Here is a 21,873-nt window from a genome sequence, read left to right on the forward strand (position 1 = left end):
TGTGGCATTTTGTTATAGGACATGCCTTCTATATTGTATTGGAAATATGGCACAGGCCTTGCCCTCAGAGAATTCATCCTAGTAGGGGAGACAGATAAGAAAAATGAATTATAAGCTAGAACGTTGGGGGAAGGCTGTTTGGAAAGGCTTCCTAAAGGAACTCACACTGACAAGAGCTTTGAGGGGAGTGTTTTGGAGGAGCAGGCTATCCCTAAACAAGGTAGAGTACGTACAGAAGCACTGATGTGATGTGTGAGATCCTGGTACCTGTAGGAAACTCTAACTAGGTGATTGGAGGGCTGTCTGGGGGCAGTGTGGTGAGAGGTTAGGCTAGATCCTGGCATGATTCTAAAGTTCACATGGACGTACGAGAGGATTTGACCCAGGATGCTACATATCAGCCCTGAATTTTAGAAAGATCATTCTAGTAATGGTCTGGAGATAAGATTGTGGAAGAAGGGAACGGGAAGTCAGAGAGAAACTAGCAGGTAGTCACGTGAAACATGATGAGGACATTGGTAGTAGAGATAGAGGGACAGAGATATTAACTGAGAGGAAGCTACAGGAGTTGCTATAAGAATCTCTGGAGAAAGAAGAGGTGACGTTTGAGTTGAAACCTGAGTGATGAGAAGAAAGGACCAGCAAAGCCCTGCAAACAAAAGTAAATCTAGAATGTTCAAGAAACAGAGAGGAGACTGGTATGGCTGGGTGACAGAGAGCAGTGAAGATCACTGAGGGAGATGAGGTGAGAGGGGGAGGCAGGGCCCAGTTCATGCAGGACCTTATTTGTGGGAAAGGTTTGGGATGTTGTTGTTAAGTGCGATGAGAAGCTGGAGCATTTTAAGCAAGTTGATCTGATTTACACTTTTGAGAGTTCATTCTGCTCTGTGAAGAATACACAGTAGAGGGTGCCTTCAGGCCAGAAGCCCTGTGGGAGGCACCTGGACCACAGAGTGGAAGTGCTCAACAGGGTACTGGATATGCAAGGAGAGAGGTTTGCCCAGGAGATAAAAGCTGGGGAGTCATTTGCATTCAAGTGATAGTTAGAAGCTTGGTTTCAGGGAGGGCACTTAGGGAGAATGTGTGGATTGGATCAAAGGGGGAGGTGGGGTACAAGTATGAAACTGTAGGAAACCTTGTTTTTAAATGAGGGTGGAGGAAGAGGAGCAGCCAGAGGAAGAATAGCAACTCAGAATGAAAGGGAGGAGTTTCACAACAAGGGCACCGAACACAGACTTACAAAATACTACAGCGTGAATACCATCAAGTTCATATTGGATTTGGGGGCCTGGAGGTCATCGATGACCTGTAGTGGGAGTCATTTCTGTAGAGTGGCGAGGGCTGAAGCCAGATGGCAGTGGGCTGAGGAGGTGGAGTTAGTTGCAAGTGCATACGAGTTTCAGCAGCAGGACGCCAGGTTCAGCAGCTGGACGGCAACATGAAGATGGTGAAGAGGGGCACTTTGCACATCCAGGAAAGCGCTGTGTTAACAGGTAGAGAGTAGGGAGTTGAGGAAACGAGAGAGAGAGAGAGAGAGAGAGAGAGAGAGAGAGGGGCTCAGAGCACAGCATCCCTGAGGGCGTGGGATGCAGGGAGGGCATCAGATGAAGGTTGGTCTGCAACATGAGAAACCTCAGCTCTGCTCAGTCCACATTTTTATTAGAAGGTTTTGCTTATTTTAAGTAAGGATCTAATAATTATTGGAAAATTATTTCTGCATTTGTTGAATTTTAGTCATATTTGAAGTTCAGCATTCAAAACATGTCTTTGGTTATATATGTAAATTAATTATATTTATATATATAAATTAATATATTCATATATATTAACTAATTAATATTAATATGAATGTAAGAATCACCATCCAGTTCAGTGGCCCTTCTGCACAGGGCCATGAAGAGTGGTTTTGTGAAAAGCATAGGATTGCTCTCTGTGGTGCTGACTTCAGGTTAGGGAGATATTTCAGTCAACCTTCTGTCTCTCTCTTTTATAGTTGTGTTTTCCTGCTTATAGTAGGAATTCATTCTCATGAGAGAAAATTTGCAAAGTACAGAGGAATATAAAGGAAATACAGATAACCTGTAATTCCACCTCCTAAAGATGATCACTGTTACCCTTTGGGTATTTTTCCTTCCAGTCTTTTTTCTTCTTTTACACATTTCATATTGTTGAACATACATAAAATAATTTCCCTTTAAAATTATGTTTTTCCCCTTAAAACTATACGATGGCTTTTTCCATGTTATTAAAAGTAATGTAGGAATAGCATTTTAAAGGCTGCATAATATTTCATCAAGTGCACTATACTCAACCCATTCCCCTCTTGTTAAAACACTAAGATTCTCTGTGGAAAATGGTATGGCAATTTCTCAAAAACTTAAACATAGAATAAACATACTATTCAGCAATTCCACTTCTGCATATATACCCAAAAGAACTGAAAGCAGGAACTTGGACAGATATTTGTACACCAGTGTTTATAACAGCATTATTCACAGTAGCGAAAAGGTAGAAGAACTCCCAAGTGTCCATTGATGGAAGAATGGATAAACAAAACATGGTATATACGTACAATGGAATATTATCCATCCCTAAAAAAGGAGGAAAGCCTAACACATGCTACAACATGTGTGAACCTTGAAGACATTATACTGAATGAAATAAGCCAGTCATAAAAGGGCAAATATTGTGATTCCATTTATGTAAGTTACCTAGAGTAGTTAAATTCACAGAGACAGAAAGTAGATTGGCACTTACCAGGGGCTGGGGGAAGGAGGGAATGGGGAGTTAGTATTTAATGGGTACAGAGTTTCACTTTTGCAAGATGAAAAGAGTTACAGGGATGGATGGTGGTGGTGGTTGCACAACAATGGGAATGTACTTGACGCCACTGAACTGGACACTTAAAAATGGTTCTGGTGGTAAATTTTATGTGTATTTTACCACAATGAGAAAAAAAACCCCAAACACTAAGGACCCTGACAAATGTATACAGATAGCTAACCACCTCCATAATCAAGACAAGAATATTTCTTTCACTCTCAAAGTTCCCTCAGGCCCCTTCCTAGCCAGTTTCGTCTCTCAGTCCCCAGGCTTTCGTAGGGTGCTGAGCTGTTTTGTCCTTATCGTTTTGTCTTTGCAGAATATCATATACATGGAATCAGATAGGATATAGCCTTTTGATTCTGGCTTCTTGCATATAACATAATACCTTTGAGAGCCACCTATGCTGTTGCGTGGATCAATAGTTCATTTCTTTTTGTTGCTGCCTAGCAGTTGGATGGGTGTATCACAGATTGTTTATTCACCATTTGAGGGACATATCTCAGATTGTTCCCAGTTTGGGGCAATTATGAATCTATCTGTGATAAATAACCATGGTTGGGTCATATAGCAAGTGTATGTTTAGCTCTAAGCAGCTGCTGCAAAACTGTTCTCCAAAATGGTTGTACTGTTTTGTATTCCCACTAGCAATACATGAGCGTTCCAGTTGCTCCACATTCTTACCAGCATATGATCTTATCAGGCTTTTTATTGTCTAGTTTCATTTCTGTTTTAGCTTTCTGGTAGGTAGGTAGTGGTAACTATTGTGATTTTAATTGGCATTTCCTTAGTAATTAATAATGGTTCTTATTTGTCATCCACGTCTCTCTTTGGTGAAGTGTCTGTTTACTTCTTTTGCTCATGTTTGTAATTGGGTTGCTTGTTTTCTTATTATTCAGTTGTGGGTGATTTAAAAATATTTTGCTATCATAAAAAATCCTTCATTGAACAACATTGTATTTGCCCTAATTTTGGAATATGGATTCAAAATAATTTCCTAAACCTCCTGGATCAAAGAGAGTGAACATCTTCAGTGACCTTATATACAAAATGTCCAATAGCTTTGCAAAGTACCAATATGCTTTCTTTCTAGTGGTGGCAACTTAAGAGCAGAACAGGCTGTTGTGTTGTTTTAATTTGAATTTCTTTGACTATAATGCTATGGAACTTTTTCATGTAATCCCTAAATAGTCTATGTTTCTTCTTTTGTGAATTGTTTATAGCTTGCCTTTTTTGCTGCTAGATTGGCACAGAAATTTGCCATGGCAATATCTATCCAGGGTAGTTAATAGAGTATGTGAAGATCAGTGCCAGGATCAGTGGTTTAGAGGATTTTCATTTTTTCATAAAATATTAACCTGGTCTCAGCCTGGTTTCTTTCATGCTCTGAGGCCATGAGCTAATTTGCATAGCTGGCAAGGTAAAAATAACTTCAGAGCCGAAAAGAAAGATCATTGCCATTGAGTTAAACTTGGACCCTGGGGGGCCAGCACTTCTACATGGGGCAGCAGTTCCTTGGTCTAGACTCCATTATTAATAAACACACTCCATTGTTCCTTATAAATAGAAAAAAGGTGCTCTTTTAAATTCCTTTCTGAGAAAATGGCCATGCCTCTTAGCTCTTCAGCTGGGAGAGAAGTAACCTCTTGATTCTTGCAACAATTCAGCATTTTATTTATTCACAGTGAAAGTACAATTAAAACCACTTACTCTGTGCTTACATATCTCTATCAAATAGATTTGGGTAACAATTAAAGAGTTCCTGTATATAGGCGCAATTCTTTTTAATTATTAAAATGGCTTGTGTTTTATTGTATTCCAAATAGGCGGTATGGGATGTGATATGACTCAGAAGTACTAGAAGGAATTTTGGTTTAATGACTCAAAAATAAAAAGCACTTTGTTTTCTCTAACAAATAGCTCTAGTTCATTTGGGGGCTCTACAGACAGTTGATATTTTATAACAGCTTTATGGCTGCCTCTTCATCATGCACTGTAATTGTAGGTTTGTCTGCTCTGCAAGTACGGGAAATTATCTGGGTATTTTTTTTTTTAATACTTGTCATCCTAGAAGACAGATGGCATATGCCTGTCATGCAAATCAATCTCTTAGGCATTGTAGGCTGAACTAGGGAAGAGGAACAATGGACAAATATGTTTTCTCTAAAATTTATGGATCCATATTTTTCTGAAAGAGTCAATGATTTGAAAAGTTTTATAAACTCAGATTCTTTTAGCTAGATATTCCTCAGACATCCAAAAGAAAAAAATCTCCTACCCCAATACACTATGAGACGGTAGAGTTTTATTACTTAGGTTTTTCTTTTCCTCCTGCTTTGAGTATCCCTTCAGTCAACCCACCATCTAGTGTTCACCTGCACTCATCCACATTTGACGTCTTGACAAGAAGACTCTGGCTCTCCCCAGGATCTTGAATATGTATATTTTTTTAGTCTTTCCAAAGCTGAAGAGGAAGCAGTGTTTCAGTATCTTAGGATTTAAGCCACTTGCTAAGGTGACATCAAGAAAAAAAAAGCTTTCACATTCTCTAATTGGTGTATTGGCTCCATGCCAGGGGCATGGTTTTCCGAGTTTTTCCTTGTTTTTCATGTATCTTACTTAGCTCTTGTCTGGCCAGGCCAGTTATGTCAACTTTCACTTTGGTTTCTTATCCAGGTGATATTATCTGGACAGAATAGGTGAGTGGGTCATTGTGAGTGATAGACACCTAACTTGGAGTCATTTAAGCAAGGAGGGCTTTTCAAGGAAGACGTGTCTCATGGAACCACCGAGTTGCAGAAATGTCAGGAAGTAGTTGGGCCTCAGGAACTGCAGGATCAGGGTGCTAGCTCCAGAGGAATTCTTTCCTTTTTTCATTCTTCTTACCTCCAGGGTCAGCTTTATTCTTCTCTCTTACTACAGCCAGCTGTGTTCTGTGAGAACAATGACAGCTCCTGAAGCCTATCATTTTAGGGCTTTAGCTGCTTCAGGAGAGATCAGCCAAACTCTGGTCCTCCGTCCAAACATCCCCGGGGAGAAACTTAACTGGCTAGCGGTGGCATGTAAGAGCATTGCAGTTTTTGAAAAGAATGGTAGGGGGAGAGGGCGCCTGGGTGGCTCAGTTGGTTAAGCGACTGCCTTCAGCTCAGGTCATGATCCTGGAGTCCCGGGATCGAGTCCCGCATCGGGCTCCCTGCTCAGCAGGGAGTCTGCTTCTCCCTCTGACCTTACCCCCTCTCATGTACTCTCTCTCTCTCCCTCATTCTCTCTCTCAAATAAATAAATAAAATCTTTAAAAAAAAAAAAAAAAAGAATGGTAGGGGGAGAGTGTTGTTTTTGGAGGAAGAGGAGATCCTAGCAGTACAAACAATAGGAGGCCACTTTGTGTGGGCAGTGGGGGAGTATACCGCTGGTCTCTGTAATGTGATACTGGAGGTCACTAGTGCAGCCTTCTCATGAGGCCAGCATTAGCGGCTTGGCCCTAATTAGCTGCATTCTGTTGCTCAGCTGGTTTCTGCTCTATCCCAGGCTAGCCATCTCACAAGTGCTTGTCCCTGGACCTCAGGGAGACCTGGTGAGAGAAAGTGTGTGGGTGGTAGATCAACAGAAATCCCTCACCACTACTAGAAAAACAACTGAAAGAACATGTATTTATGTTAGCGAGTTCTTATAATGTGGGATTTCCCTCTCCAGCAATTATCTGTCTTTGCCAGCTCTCTGAAGTACAGTTTTGGTAACATTCATATGATCCTGCAATCACAGGACACCATAAGGCTCTGCCGAGAGGCAGCTCTGTGGTTGTCCTAGAGAAGACATTTGTTGAACGTATGTGCCTTTGGGATATGTTTCTAGCTATTAGCCATTATCTTTTGTAGCTACCAAAAGCACTCCAAATTTGGAATCTAAATTTCTGGATTTGGGTCTCAGTTTGACCATTTACTATCTCCGTAATCTTGGGCTAGGCAGTTTCTCTCTCTGAACCTTAATTCTCAAACTGACGAAATGGAGAATAATGTATCTTTATGGGACAAGGTTATGTAAACTGGGAAGCAACGAGGCATTTTTTTCATCATCATCATCATCATCATCATCATCATCTTTATCATCACCTGGACCTGAATGACACTCATAGAGTTTCTACCCATTGCTTGGCATTTCTCCTTGCTGTGTCTGAGTGAATCGTCAGGGGCTTTCTTGTAAAACAAGGAAGAAACCCAGGACCATTAGTAGGAACCTGACCTTTGTCTCCATTACACTGAGGTTAAGTAAAAACCCTCCTTTGTACGTTACTGTGTTCTTTACCTTCCATGATCTGGGGAAACTTTTGGATTAAAGCTTCCTTTGTAGACACACTGGGGTTAAGCTTCATGTAGCCACTAGGAGATGTTTAAAGAAGAAGGCAGAGGACATTTTTATCAATGTTGGCATCAATGCATTTTCAGCAAAATTATGACTTGTAGCTGGGGGTCACCCTGGCAACATCTTCACGTCTGCCTGAGAGGGGCTGTGTGTGCTTCTCCCAGAGTGGATGAGGACTAGTTGTGAAACACACGCATTGCCTTTAATCAGGCTACTACTCAGTTTGAAGGAATCGCTATCTGAGAGATTCTCTGTCAGTAGTGGTCCTCAACCTGTGATGTGTCCCCCCCCCCCCCACCGGCCCCATCACAATGTCTAGAGACATTTTTGGTTGTCACAACCCCCGGGGGAGGGGGGTTGGAGGAGGGGTTGCTACTGGCACCTAGTGGGTAGAAGTGGGGGATGCTGTTAAACATCCTACAATGCACAGAATAGCTCCCAACAACAAAGAATTATCTGGTCTCAAATGTTAATACAAACTCCTCTCCTTGGCATGACATGGTTTGATTGTTGAACTTTCTTTTAGTGGGAAAGGCCATGATTTTTCTGTTCACCAAAAAGCATATTTGGGGACCACTTCATAGCCTCAAGAGAGTCTTGGGAAATTTAATTAGGAGCCCCATTTTAAATTCCAGAAAGGGTAGCCTTACCTTTGTTAAATACAGAACCACTTGTCCTTTCTGGAAATGGCACAGACCTTCTCTTTTGGAAAGGGACAATTTGACCCCACTGTCCTCATTCTCCCAAGAAATATTGTGACTTCTTCCTAGGCAGAATCTTAGAAGAAAGTTCATGCTCCATTTTGGTCATAAATCAACTTGGACCCAAGTCTAAATAAATAAATAACAGCCAACCAACTAACCAACCAAACCCCAGAAATAGCTGCCTCGTGACAGTTTTGGAGGTGGTGGTCTTTCTATAAGACTACCCATTCTGAAAGGCAGCAAGATGCTGTTACTATTTCTGGTAACAGAGGAGGGAACAGGGTCTCTCCTAGACTGCTGTGTCTACAGTTCTTGGAAAAACACAGTAAAACTTTTCAAGGCAAACTGTTTCATCATTCTGGGGAAACACCAAGAAACCACATGGTGCTATTAAAGCAGTAGTTCATGTTGGTCTATCTTGTCCTCTTTAGAACAGTCTCCTTAGAGTGAGCATGTGTATTAGCTAGTCTTTACATCTGGGTTTTTCAAACTGTAGGTCAACCCCATTAGAGAATCGTGACATCAACTTAATTGGTTGTGACCAGCGTGAAACAAAAAATAGCAAGGAAAATTTGAAGAGAAAATATATCACACATAGAATATTATTTTATGAGGCACTCTGTAATTTTACACAAACACACACACACGCATGCATACACACACACACATACATATATTCATCGTGGCTTGTGATGTAAAATATATTTTGTACTGCAGGTATGTTCAAAAAAGGTTTGAAAATCATTGCTTTATATGCTTTTACTTTTGAACAAAATTTGGGTGAATTGAAGCAACACAGCATATTTTCCTTTAAACTCAAAGGCCTGAGTTCTATGAGCTGTTCATTCCTAAACCAGTCACTATTCAGAATAGGACAATGGATGATTTGCTTAGGATAATCTAGATTCAGTCTCTGGGCTGGAGAGAGACCCAGCATGACTATAGGATATCTCTGTTATCAGGAAAGAGTACTGTGGAGGAGGCAGGTGGGAGCAGCTGTCCTAGGAGGGGCCTATGGGAATAGAAGTCGGCACTAATTCAGGTACAGTGGCCAAGGTAGACACATATTATAGCAGCTCGGGCTGGGCTTGGGGAGAAGCTAAGAGACCAATGGTTCAATCAGGGACTTCTTTGGGGCTCATAGTAGTGGTGTGGGTAACCTGATGCTTCATTACCAAGTGTAAGCCCGGATTTTGAGCACTGCTAGGCTTGGTCCAATCTCTAACATGTCTGTGAAGTTTTCTTTATTTGATATTTCCACACTCTCTAGCCTCTCTGCTTTCCATACTTCCTGGATTTCCCTAAGTTCCAGACAACACCAGCCCTTGTTTGAATTGTTCAAGTATACCAGTCTCCTTTCTGCCTCTGTCCCTTCTATGCATGTCTGTTCCTGCATCTGGGATGCTCTTCCCACGTTGTTTCCTCTAGCCTACTCATACTTCACCTTTGAGCTCATATGCCATTTCCATAGGAAAGCCTTCCTTTCCTGACCCTCTAGTTACTATAATTGTGATCTGTGTAATGTCTTTTTCATTAAGTTTCATGAGGACAGCCACCATCTCATCCTATTCTGCATTGTAATGCCAGTGCCTACTGCATTGCATGCATTCAGTAATTATTAGCACACTGTAGATGGGTTCTGGGTTCTGGGTTCTGGGTTCTAGGTTCTGGGTTCTGGGTTCTGGGATTGAGCTAAGCCTGAATGGTATCAGAGGGCCCTAACATAGGGTCTGGGGAGGAAAAGGGGGCAGCTTGCAGAGACTGGGTACTGGGCCAGTACCCAAACACCTATTTTCCCTCTCTCAGCCTCATCCTTTTCCCTCGGATGTATTTTGGTCAAATTGAATTTTGAGGGGAGGTTGTCTCCATTGAACAATGTAATACACAGGAACTATTTTTTTGTTTTTGATAAAATGAAGTAAAATCTTTAGAAACTGATTCCCAAATCAAATTATACTTTCAGTAATTTATTTAAAAGAAATGGAGAGCCAAACGTTGGGTGTAATTTAGTAGATTTTTGATAGATCATCATTATTTGCACATGTGGTAAAATCTCCTTCAGTTTGGATATCTAATTATATAGGTGCCAGTGGGCTCATTCGCAGCTCCACGGACAAGTTCATCCGATCTGCCCCAGTGGGGATCTGTTAACACCCCTTTATCCCTGAGTCAAGGGTATTTCTTGGGCATTACTGTTGCATATCGTTAGGGAAGGGACCATAGACAGAAATGTGAAAGGAACTTTCTGCCATTGAGGAGCTGGCTTTGAACTGAGTTACAAGGTTCCAGCTAATTATCATTAACAGTCAGACTTTAGTTCTAAGACATAAGAACTGTACGCGATCAGGTGTTAAATGCTGTGCACTTTTCAAGATATTCAGAGAAAGGGGAGGTGGCGTGAGCTGGAGAAACGTAGTGCCATCTGGACAGGTTTTGGCTCGGAGTCTTAGAGCCAGGAGGGATCTGAGAAGTCCCTCTATCTGATCCATTTGTTTTAGAGACTAAAAAAACAAAACAAAACAAAACAAAACAAATAAACCCAGATATGTTCTTCCTCATCTTCCTCCATGACACCTATTTCCTAAGTACTTTCTAGGAGTCAGGCTTAGTAGAAATTGTTGTATTTTTAGAGACTCCATGACTCCATGTCCAGCTTCCCCAGTGGCCTCCAATCTCCCTTTTGGGAGAATCTTTTATTGTGTGTGCGCTTGGTGGGGGTCTTGCCCACTTTGGAAATGCTAGAGGACCGTCCCAGTGCAGCCAGATGAAGTGTAAGGGGACATGTGACTTAAGTTCCACCACATGCTTTTTCCACCATGACTTTTAAGCTATCAATGCTATGTTATTAGTACAGTTGGCGATGATACGTCTAGCAATAGCCACAGTGGCCTAAGAATCAGATTTCCTGGAATCTCTGACCTTTGCCAGGTGTATTATTCCTGCTGTAACAAATTGCTGCAAACTTGGTGGCTTAAAGCGAATTCCTTCTCTTACAGCTCTAGATTCAAAACTCCAAAATTTGTTTCCCTGGGCTGCATCGGTTATCAGCAGGTCTGTACTCTCACCTGAGGCTTTAAGACGGGGAAGGCATTTCTTTGCCTTTCCTCGCATCTAGAGCTGTATTCCTTGCATCCTTCCTCCATCTTCAAAGCCAGCAGCATAGCACCTTGCTTCAGTCATCACATTGCCTTCTTTCTAGCCAAATCTTCCTGTGCCTCCCTCTTATGAGGCACTTGTGATTGCATTCAGGGCCCACGCAGATAATCCAGAAAAATCTCCCCATCTCAAAATCCTTAATCACATCTGCAAAGTCAGTTTTGCCATATCAGGTAACATTCACAGGTTTCCAGGATTAGGAGCTGGATCTCTTTGAATCTCTTATTCAGCCTACCACACCAAGATTTCTACTTTCCTGTTTTTCCAGCCTGGTCCTCCAATATCCCTTTAATTCTGTGAGCTCTTGATATCTTTTCAAAGTCAGCACTATGTGAAGAAGTTTATAAGCATCTTATCTTTTAAAATCCTCACATGACCCTCTACGGAAGGTATTGTCCCCATTTTACAGATAAGAACACTATAGCTCAGGGAGGCAATTGCATCAGGCCAGACAGCTAGTGTGAGTGAGGGAACTGACATTTGAAACCAGCCAGTATGACGGGAGAGTATGTGCTTTACCACTTCCTTATCATCTTAGTTCAAGTTTCTTTTGACTGTAGATCTTTTCCACGGAGGAGGTAGGATGCCATCTGGCTCTGAAGTCTGGATCGTATTATTTAGGCAAGGAGAGAAGGCAAGGGGGTGGGCATTCCAAGGCAAGAAGGAAGCTGGAGGTTAAGAGGTGAATCCAAGAGATGTGTTGAAGGAAGGGTATGTTAGACTTTGGTGCCTCATTGGTGGTAAAATAGTAGAAGAGAAGAAGGAACCAACCACCTCTGAAACACTTCTAAGTGGACCCAGCAACCCATTTTGGATTACCCATGGAAATGATATCCTGGCTCAAATCTGTGTAGGGAATCCAACTTGAATTAGGTCCCTCCCTGTCTCCTCTTGGTCTCCTGTAATATGGGCTGGTTAAACACCTAACACCCTTTGCTCCTGTTAATCAGCCTTTTTGCACAGATGCTAATGAATAACTTGCCTTTTGAATGCTAATCAGCTTCTCCCTTGGGATTTATATGGGCAGAAGCAAAGAGATACTTTTTAGAGCTCAGGAGGGACTCCGGAGCCTAAGGGCAGGAGACTCCTGGTTTGTGTCTCTTCTTCACAAAAGAGAATTTACACGTTTGTTTAGGGCTAGGGCAACAACTGGGAGGGAAGCTATTTACCTGGTTATCCCTTGAATAGAGTTGCCAGATTTAGCAAATAAAAATACAAAATGCCCAGTTAAATCTGAATTGCAGATAAGCAACAGATAATATTTTGATGTAATATTTGCATAATGCTTCAGGGAATTTTTAGCCATGGAAGTGTGAAAAGAGACTGTTAAGACTTGGGTTGATGAAGAGGCTAAGACAGAACCCCAAGGTCAAAAGGAATTCTTGAGTGGGAGAATTCTTTGGGTGATTGACTTGGGGAGAGACCATTTGGTTGTGATGGCTCAGAGCATCCCTTCCATCTCCTGCCACTGCAGTGACGGTCCTGCCACACCCTCAGGATCATATCAGCCTCTAGGCTCTTCTTATCTGCTGACAGCTCAGAGCAGAAGCATTAGAGGTAGGGATGAGCCATGACATCCATGAGGAAACAGGTTTTGAACATACACAGTGCACCAAACCCTCCGTCTCTGCTGGTGGTGCTCAGAGGTTCATGTCTGTCCTCTGCTTTGGGGGTAAAGTAGTAATTAAGCACCCTCTGTGTACAGAGCTCCGCACCCTGGGGACAAAAGAACTGGAAAAACACAACCTCTGTTTCTGAAGGGTATGTGCAAATGGGGCACGGGATGATGCAGAACTCAGGCTTTTATTACTCAGAATTGGAACTTTGCACAGTGGCCTCTCTCTGATCCTGTGGCAGTAGCGCGCGCGCGTGTGTGTGTATGTGTGTGTGCGTGTAGATATTACAGCAGCTGTGACCTCAGGTGTAAGGAGCCTCCAACCTGCTGGTCCGGAGAGCTGTCAGTGGCAAGTCTGTGGGACTTAGTGATTTGTGGCTTGAGGATCAAGGGAACCAAGCTCACTGGCTTGTTGGGAGACTAAACACTGTGACCTTGGTATTTTTAGCAGCACACTGGGCTGAGGACCAGTGGAACTGTGCTGTGCTAGAAAAGACTGCACGGCATGCTGGCAGACTGGGGAAAGGCTGGACTTCGATACCAGAAGAGGAAGGACTTTAATACCTGCTCTGGGCGTGTATTAGCAGTTTAATTGTTTCTAAGTCCCAATTTCCTCTCCTATGAAATGGAAACAGTCGTGATATCAGGATATGTTTGAGGATTTAATGAAATAACTTAGGGGAAAATGCTAGCAGGTAGTAAGCCCCGTAGGTGATCCTGCAGTGTGTCCCATTCTCGGAGCGCTTTGTAAGCATTTCTCTTAAGACATTCTTCATTGTGAATTATAATTATTTCATTTCTCTGTCTGTCTGCTTTTGCTAGACTGAGGGCCTGGGCCTTTTCCTACTGTGCACTTGCCTTGAGCCTCCCACATTAGGCCTGCTCTGTGTGAGGCCCAGAGTTTTGCTGAGCTGTATAGACTTCAGTACCAAGGCTTTGCTAAAGGGCAAGTCTTCACATTTTGAGGCTTCTTCCTTCCCTCCCTCTCTCTTAACTCTCCTGCTGCAGACGGGGCAGATCCTGTCCTGTGGGATCTGCTTGAGAGCAGGAGTCCTATACGATATTAGAAGCTCCTCATTAGACTCTAAAATGTTTGAGGACAGATTTCTAGTACGCCCCCGTGCACTCAAATAGGTGTGTGTTTGAGTAGTATCCGGCAGTGCCACCTACCCTTTCCATTGGTAAATTCTAGGGTTTCTGTGATATTTCTGTCCGTTTGGTTCCTGCTTCAACACATTGACTACTTTCCTCAGTGCAGTTCGATCCACCAAGCATTCACTGAGCACCTTTTACTTGCTGGAGTCTGGGCTAGGTGTGGGGGATGTAGAGATGGGGAAGACGGCGTCTCTGCTTGAGGTGTTCCGGATCCTGTGGGAGAGACAGAGGAGAAACCAGAGAAAACGGAGAATTCCTCTAAGATGTGGGCAGGGCAGGGATGGCAGTGGGCACAGAATTTTATGGGGGCACACAGCAGGGCCCGTTCCCTCAATTATCCTTCCCCCCGAAGAATCCCACTGTCCCTGCTTCTAGCAAGTGGATGGGACCTCCTTCCCTCAAACATGATGTGAACACTAGGGATGTGCATGGGATATTCTTCATGGGTGAAGGAAAAGAAAGTTCTGAGGGCTAGGGGAGCATGGGGCCCCAGGTGGTGTGGTCCTGGCTGAAGTTTGAGGCAGCTTGGATAACTTGGGGGACAGGTTGGTGAAAAGAGCACGGACGTGTCTGGTGGCCCCGGCCACAAGTGCCATATTTTTGCTTCTCTCCTTCAAATTGGCTTCACTTCTGTTCTCTTTCCTACATGAGAATTCTTATTTTTCTCGCATTTGCTTCTCCACCAGCTCTTATTTCGTATTTTTTCCTGTTTTCATCTCCATGTCTCCTTTCACCATTTGCTTCCCTGTCCTCTCATTTTTTCCCCCCCTCAACCGTTTTTCTTTCTCCGTACACTTCTGCCTTCTTGCCTTTCAATTTTGTCTTTTGGACCCTACCTCCATGTTCTGAAATATCCCTCCTTCAACTCAGGGTTGGAAAGGAAATTTTCCTTTTCAGTAGCTCCTTCTTAGGACTTGAAAGAGCATCTCATGTGTATCTGGGTATCCTAGGAAACAGAACTCTGATTTCTGAACAGGGCAGAGTCTCCCCACCGTGTGTGTGTGTGTGTGTAAGACAGCACGAACCGGAGGGAAAGGCATCTCCCATGGTCACCACGCCTCAGAAGACTGAGAATACAGTGCTTCTTTCCCTTTTAGCAGATTCAGCAGAACAGTGACCCCATTTTCCTGGGGTTCTAGTTCTCTATCACTACACTATCCTTGAGCTTTCTCTTTCTCTGCTTTCCTTTATTTGTTTCTTTGTCTGTTTTATTTTTCAGTCCTATTTTCCACGTTTCTCCTTGCTCTCTTTTCTCTTCAGGTTTTCCCTACTTGTTGGAAAGGATATCACTCCCCTCCCTAATTTCTCTCTTTGGTTTTGGCAGACAGAGTCAAAAGTAGCATCAGAGACCCTGCTCGTCGACATCCCCCATTTTCAGAGACAGTGTGGAAGTTTGGATCAGGAGAGGTAGAGGGAGACCTGAGAACCAGCTTGCCTGGGTCCTGAGACCCTTTATGAGAGTAGGGTTTCTTTCTGGTTCTTATTTTGAGGTTGGGTTAACATAGAATTATAGAGTCTTAAAGTTGAGAGCAATCTCTACTGGTTATTTAGATAACCTTCAACCCACATTGGAACACTTTTAACTTCCTAATAGATAGTTCTACAGTCTGTGGCTGAGTATGTTTAATGTTGTGAAGTGGACCTACCCCATGAAACAGTCCACCTTGTTCTTGGCCAGCCCTGCTCATGATTCTCATGTCCTGGATCTGTGCAATTTGTACCTATTGATCCTATGTCTGCTTTCTAGAGGTATACAGCACAGACCTTTCATTCAAGTTCGATTTCAAGTATTGAAGGAAATGTTTCCTCCAAAATAATTAAGTGACATAAACTATTCCCATCACCCTTTGACTATATAGAAAACTTGGTTTTCTGAATGACTCACTCACCAGTGGCTCCAGGTAGCTGAAATTCTCATGGAGAGGTTATGAGGGAGTTCAAATAGTGTTCCAAAGAAGGAAGACTAAGATTAGACAAAGTTGCAAAAACTATACTATTAATATTTATGTTGGACGTATTAGCTAGTTTGCACATTATAACTTCTAGAATACTCCTAATATTCAATACCATGTCATTTTATTTTTATAGTGAGGTCCTGGCACTCCCCCCATTTTGTAGATGGGGGTAGTGAGGCTGCTGGAGTGTGTAACTTGCCTCAAATCACTCAGTTCTCAAGTGCTTGAGTCACAACTGAAACCCAGCTCTGCTGGCTCTTGGTCATCTGCTGTGTTTTTCATTAATCCTTAAGTATCATTGACTATCCGCAGTACCTGCAGTGTCATGGGATTCTATGAAATAAATTGTCTCCTGAAGACAAGGTGCTTGGTGTATACAATATAATAGGATTGTTATGGATTTTGGTGTGTGTGTGTGTGTGTGTGTGTGTGTGTGTGTGTGTGTGTGTGTGTCTGTGGAAATGGAAAAATGGAAGCAAAGAAACAAAATCCAAGTTATACAGTGATTTGGAGCAATTATAAAAGTGCTGTATGTGAACGAGTGAAGTTATTCCCTAATTTATAAGCATCAGTGTGATTGATATGTTTGGTAAAAACTCTTAAGTGCCAAGGTGGGGAAGAATGAGTTACTCCTTTACTGCACCTGATCCAGAGAAATTCCCTAAAGGAGTTAGGAGACAGGGGAATCTAAGAAAATTCTTAAATACAAAATCCAGGGGCCTTGGTAGGTTGGAAAGAGGGAAAGGAGGTTGGTGAGAAATAGCAAGGAGAGTAGGGACCAAGGTTTGGAGGCAGCAATGGGACCGATGCTAGGGAGCTGGTATTCTACTCATGATTTGGATCTAGGATTCTGGTGTGATGGTAATTTTTCCTTCTTTGCAAAGTAAAACCCAGATATGGCTAAGTTTAATTCCAGTCAGAACCACCGATGATTCACCCAAGCTCAGGTGCTCCCACATGCAACTGGCATCAGCTCTGTGTGCTTTCCAGGCTGAGCCTTCTTCAACCCGGCTTCCCCCATGGAACAGGGGGAGAAAGCCAGACTGTGGTAACCTTGACCTTCTGTGTCTCCATCTGCAGCATCCTGGCCACGGCAGGAACCCACTTCAACACACATGTGGACCTGAGGACCCTCCGGGCTGTGCGTGTCCTGAGACCCCTGAAGCTCGTGTCAGGGATACCTAGTGAGCACCTGCCTTTCTTCTTTCTCCTCTGCTGTAGCTTTACTGATGTGTCCCCGCAGGATCTGGGGCCAAAGGAATTTGGGATAAACAAGAAACAATTTCTCCAGTGATAATAAAGAGTGGGGATGAAGCAATCTGGCATAACATTTTACTTTAAAATCTAGCAACTTTTTTTCAGATTTTTAAAGATAATGAAAGATCTTTGTAGAATCTTTACAAAGTAAAAAATATATATATAAAGTGAAAAGGAAAAACACTCATTATCCTATATTTTTATGCATTTTTTCCTGTGAGTTTTAATATAATTTGATCATACTTGGTATATACTTTTGGATCCTGTCACGGAAGCCTTTGATTTTCCTGACATTAAAAATTCTTCAGAAATACAATTCTGATATAGTAGTGGGGGAGGTAAACTTTGTCCTTGCTCTCATAGGACTTAGAGCCTAGCAGGGCCAGGCTTAATTTCCTTTAGGAAAGAAGCACGTTCACGTAAGTTTGTAAAAGATAAGCAGAAGGCAACATGGATGAAACAAAAAAAGGAAGGAGTAATAGGCATGTAAATAAATGATCAGAGAATGGTGAGAAGGAGCATGAGATTGATTCTAGGGGTAGTAGTGATGGAGTCTTTGGCTTGACTTGTTCTGGTTGTCCCTTTGCAAATTTTCTTCGTCATCTCAGGACCAGTGGTTCTTTTCCCTCAAAGACTTGTCCTTCTCCTCTTAGGAGAAGGTAGAGGGAGCCTGCTGTATCAGATGGTGCCCAGGGAGGCTCCATTTGTCATTCTCTTCCTTTCCTTCTAGGCCTGCAGATTGTACTGAAGTCCATCATGAAGGCCATGGTACCTCTTCTGCAAATTGGTCTTCTGCTCTTCTTTGCCATCCTGATGTTTGCTATCATTGGCTTGGAGTTCTACAGTGGGAAGTTGCACCGTGCATGTTTCACGAACAATTCAGGTAGGGTCATTGTTTCTTGCCTTCTACTTCTTCCCTTCCTCTCCACTCTGGTCATTGGAGTACTTTCAGGTCATTGGGAGACTGGTTGGAAGAGAATATTCTGTCCCAACCCCAGAATTAGGATCAGAAACTTCCTAGTTTGCTTTTTGAGGCACAAGCAGCCTAGAATAAAGGTCCCCATTGGACAGTGATATTGCAAAGCAAATGACCTCTTACGTTTGCAGTCAGAGGATGTCAAACAGGAGGTCCCAGCTCCCCCGTCCCATGGTAGAAGGTTGTCAGAATGCATGTCAAAAACCACCTGTCTGAAGAACTACTCTTTGTTCAGTGTCTTCTTTGGCCCACAGGCCAAGGAGATCCAGGAGTCCAGAGTCAGATTTAGGTCTCTCTAGATCTGTGGAGACATTTTCCCTCATGATCCATCTTGTGACCTTTCTCCTCCCCTGCTGTGCCCCACAGACAGTGTAGAAGGGCTGAGGGAGCGCTGAGCTTGGCTTGCCGGGGGTGCTTGGGAGATCTGTGGTGTTCACAGACCCCAGATTCTTATCTCTTTGTATCTTATTTGTTCAAGTTGAGTAGAATACCCTAGCAGGAAAGGGGGTCAGGGAGAGGTTGAAGAAGTCCAATTTAGTATAATGTTTATGTTTTTTTAAAAGCATCTTCAAAGGACACCTTCCACAGTGGAGTTTTACTTTATTGATTGATGGATTGATTGTCTTATTCAAGACCAGGAATTTAGGCCAGAAGAACAAGGAGTTGAGACCCACTGTGAAGGGACTGTAGTTTATAATTGTCCCCAAGAAACTGGAAAATCTGAGTCTATACTACAGTCTGAAGTTAGAAACTCAGTAGGATTCTGCCTTCACCTCAGACTGTTCTGTGTGATCCAGTCTTGTCATTTCCTGTGGGACTCAGGCGAGGGTAGAGAATGAGGCCTGCAGAAAGTGAAGGCCATGTGGAGGAGAGGCTCCATGTTCAGAGGAGTTTGGGAAGCACTGGGATGAGCTTGTGGTATGTGAGCTGTGAGGTGGAGAGAGGCCGGAGGTGGGAGGGAGCTTGAGAGAAAGAAGGTCACACTTTTCTGGGGGAAATAGAATTGAGTGTTTGTGGCTTCCTGGAGTCCTTTCCAGCTCATGCTAAACACCATGTGGTTTGTCTCCTGCCCTCCAAATGTGTCTGCAGGTATTCTGGAAGGATTTGACCCCCCTCACCCATGTGGTGTGCAGGGCTGCCCAGCTGGTTATGAGTGCCGGGACTGGATTGGCCCCAATGATGGGATCACCCAGTTTGATAACATACTTTTTGCTGTGCTGACTGTCTTCCAATGCATCACCATGGAAGGGTGGACTACCGTGCTGTACAATGTGAGTAGAGCTTGCAGGGGGCTGGAGCAAGAGGGAACAACCCTGCAATGAGGCTTCTGGCATTGTGTCGGCTGGTTATTCTGGGGTAGGGGAGGGGTGTGTGTGTGTGTGTGTGTGTGTGTGTGTGTGTGTGTGTGTGCATACGCGCATAGACTCAACTGTGAAAAGTTGTAGCACTTCATATCCTCCTATCGTCTGGCCTCTTGCTGAGTGGAAGCATGCAGCTTCTTAGCAGAGTTAGGAAATTGCATCCCATTGGATGGGTGAGCAAAGCTAGTTAAATGAGATCAACTTAGTAGTGATAGAGTGTGTTTTACGGCAGGTACAACACGATGGTGGGGTTGGGTAAGGGGTACTAAGAGGTATAGATTTCTTGGTTGCTGGCTTCAAATAGCTTACCATCGGGTTGGGAAGATATTACGGTCGTTCTTAACCCTCGCTGCAGATTAGAATCAGCTAGTAGCTTTAAACATTTACACCTCCTGGGCTCTACTCCAGACAAATTAAGTAGGAAAAGCTAGGGGTAAAGCCCTGTCATTGATTTTTTTAAAGCTTTCTAGCTGATTCTCAGATGCAGCTACTGTCAAGAACCACTGCATTACATGCACATAAGAAACATGCTTAATTGTAGGACTCACTAGGGATGCTTGTTGCAATTTGGGTTCACAGGCCCTTTCTCTGCAGGTTTTGATTTTGTGTAGCTTTGAATAGTTCGTGGGCTATATACTTTTTACAGGTGCTACTGGTGGTTCATACAATCAGGCACGTTTGGAAGGTTCTGAGTTGGTGCACAAGACAAGGCTGTCTGACTGCCAGTCAGGGATGTTAGGGGATTCCGGCGTGGCTACACAAGTCAGACAGCGTGACCACTGAAGGATCTTCTGCCTCCCAGAGTCCAATTTTAAGAAGCTGTGGAAGGCATGGGCAGAGTCCAAGTTCTAAAATGACAGGTATTGGGGAGGTGTGCGCTTTGATGCCCACCCTGAAGCAGATACTTTGCAATGATTGTGCCTCTTATTTTTACTTTCACAGGCTGCCTTTACCCTGAGGTCTCCTCTGTTTCCTTTAAACCTGGTTCTGTCTGTAGAAAACTTAATGGGTGGGGCATGGGATAGCTTACACAAAGCAGTCTTTAGAAGGAGCTCTGGATGTAATCTACACTGGAGGGAAAGGAAATGCTTTGTCTCAGGAGAGACTCAACCAGACTGTAATGCCCAATGAGCCAGGATTTGTATAAGGCCTGCAAAGTAGGTGTTTTGTAAATGTCCATTACTAACCTGGATCCATTTCCATACGGGTGAGCAAGTCAGGCCTGAGCTTTATGGAAAAGAGCCACAGGCTATTACGCTCAGTCTCTAAAGGGCAGTGAAGAAGTCCCAAGGACCAGTTTATGTGCCGCAAGCCCAAGGGTTACTTGTGACCTAGAAACACCTTGAGGACATTCTAAGATTCTTACCGGTTGTGGGGGGTAGCAGGAGGGCGGGGAGGGAGGCAAGATTGGATGAGGGTAGCTGCTTCGTATTTGAAATGTCTTGAGGCCATGTCACTCAGATTAGCCAGGCGTCTCTGGAAATTACAGCACTGGCCCCACGGTGGCTGATGTCATTCGTGGGGCTTTGCGAGTGATGTATTTCAATTATATGTGTAGACTCACCTAAGTGATGTGATAAATGCACTGAAAGCCTGAAAGGAGAAGTGTTGCATTTGAACATATGATCTGTTGGTCCTCCTGAGTCGGGGCTCCGATGGTGCTGAGATAAGTAGAAGCGCAGCTGAAAAATCACCTAGCCTTTGCATTTGTTCCTTTGTTCATTCAGTCATTCAACAAATATTAAGTGAGCATCTACTGTATGCCAAGCACTTCACTCAGGAAATATGGAAGGTAAAAACGGCTTGCTCTCACGGTGCTCTTTTTAAATTCCCATTTCTCTCCAGTTATTTCTCTGACATAGATATAGAGGTCACACCGACTCAGGGATCTTGCCCTGTTCTCTATTTTTGCTCCAGTGAGGAAGCAGGGAAGAGACGAAGTCAAGCTGCTGATCCTCTGAAACCTTTCATTGCGTGGGCTTCCAAGGCCACAGACTCATACTCTCTCTGACTTCCAGTCTGTTGCTATTGAACTTCAGTTTACTGAAGGCCTCCTGCTAACCTCGTGGCTGAATGCAGTGTTGAGGGAATTAGTTAGGGCTGGTTTCTAAAACGTAGCTGGCTGCTCATGGGGAAGAATGAACTTCTGTCCACTTTGAAATGATGTCACTTTCCACAACATTGGATCTAGGGCCAGGGAGCCAGGAATCCATAGGTAGAGGTGATAATTAGAGGTGGATAACTACACCTTGATTCAGAAGTTGGATGAAAAAGACGCTCATTTTTCAGCCAGTGGAACAAGGACAAAGTGTGGCTTCCTAGGAAGAAAGAGCCAGCCAAGGCTGGGCTCCAGGTAAGGAGGGAACTGCGGCATGAAGCATGACCCAGGCAGACTCTGTTACAGAGGCTGGATGCACATCCTGGAGTTAGCGTTGTCTGCTTCCAGAAAAGCAGGTTCAGAGAAGCCGATTCTTCATACTGTTGGGGATAGGGCTTGCATTGTATGGTGGAG

The 21,873-nt window shown here is 43.5% G+C and overlaps 1 protein-coding gene across 7 annotated transcripts in view; it reads left to right on the forward strand.

Annotated features, from left to right (window-relative positions):
- The window catches only part of CACNA1E (calcium voltage-gated channel subunit alpha1 E), a 384,845-nt gene that overhangs the window by 153,238 nt on the left and 209,734 nt on the right, over window positions 1-21,873 (forward strand). For all 7 annotated transcript variants that reach the window (XM_088016637.1, XM_088016633.1, XM_088016634.1 and 4 more), the window contains 3 exons: window positions 16,848-16,951; window positions 17,755-17,907; window positions 19,090-19,271. In XM_088016637.1, coding sequence (XP_087872763.1) covers window positions 16,848-16,951; window positions 17,755-17,907; window positions 19,090-19,271 — 439 coding nt within the window. The remainder of the gene's footprint in view (window positions 1-16,847; window positions 16,952-17,754; window positions 17,908-19,089; window positions 19,272-21,873) is intronic.

The sequence above is a fragment of the Eumetopias jubatus genome, unplaced genomic scaffold (genome assembly GCF_037043125.1).
Source record: "Eumetopias jubatus isolate StellerSeaLion01/CBP00866 unplaced genomic scaffold, mEumJub1_p1.0 scaffold_12, whole genome shotgun sequence".
NCBI classification, from domain to species: Eukaryota; Metazoa; Chordata; class Mammalia; order Carnivora; family Otariidae; genus Eumetopias; species Eumetopias jubatus.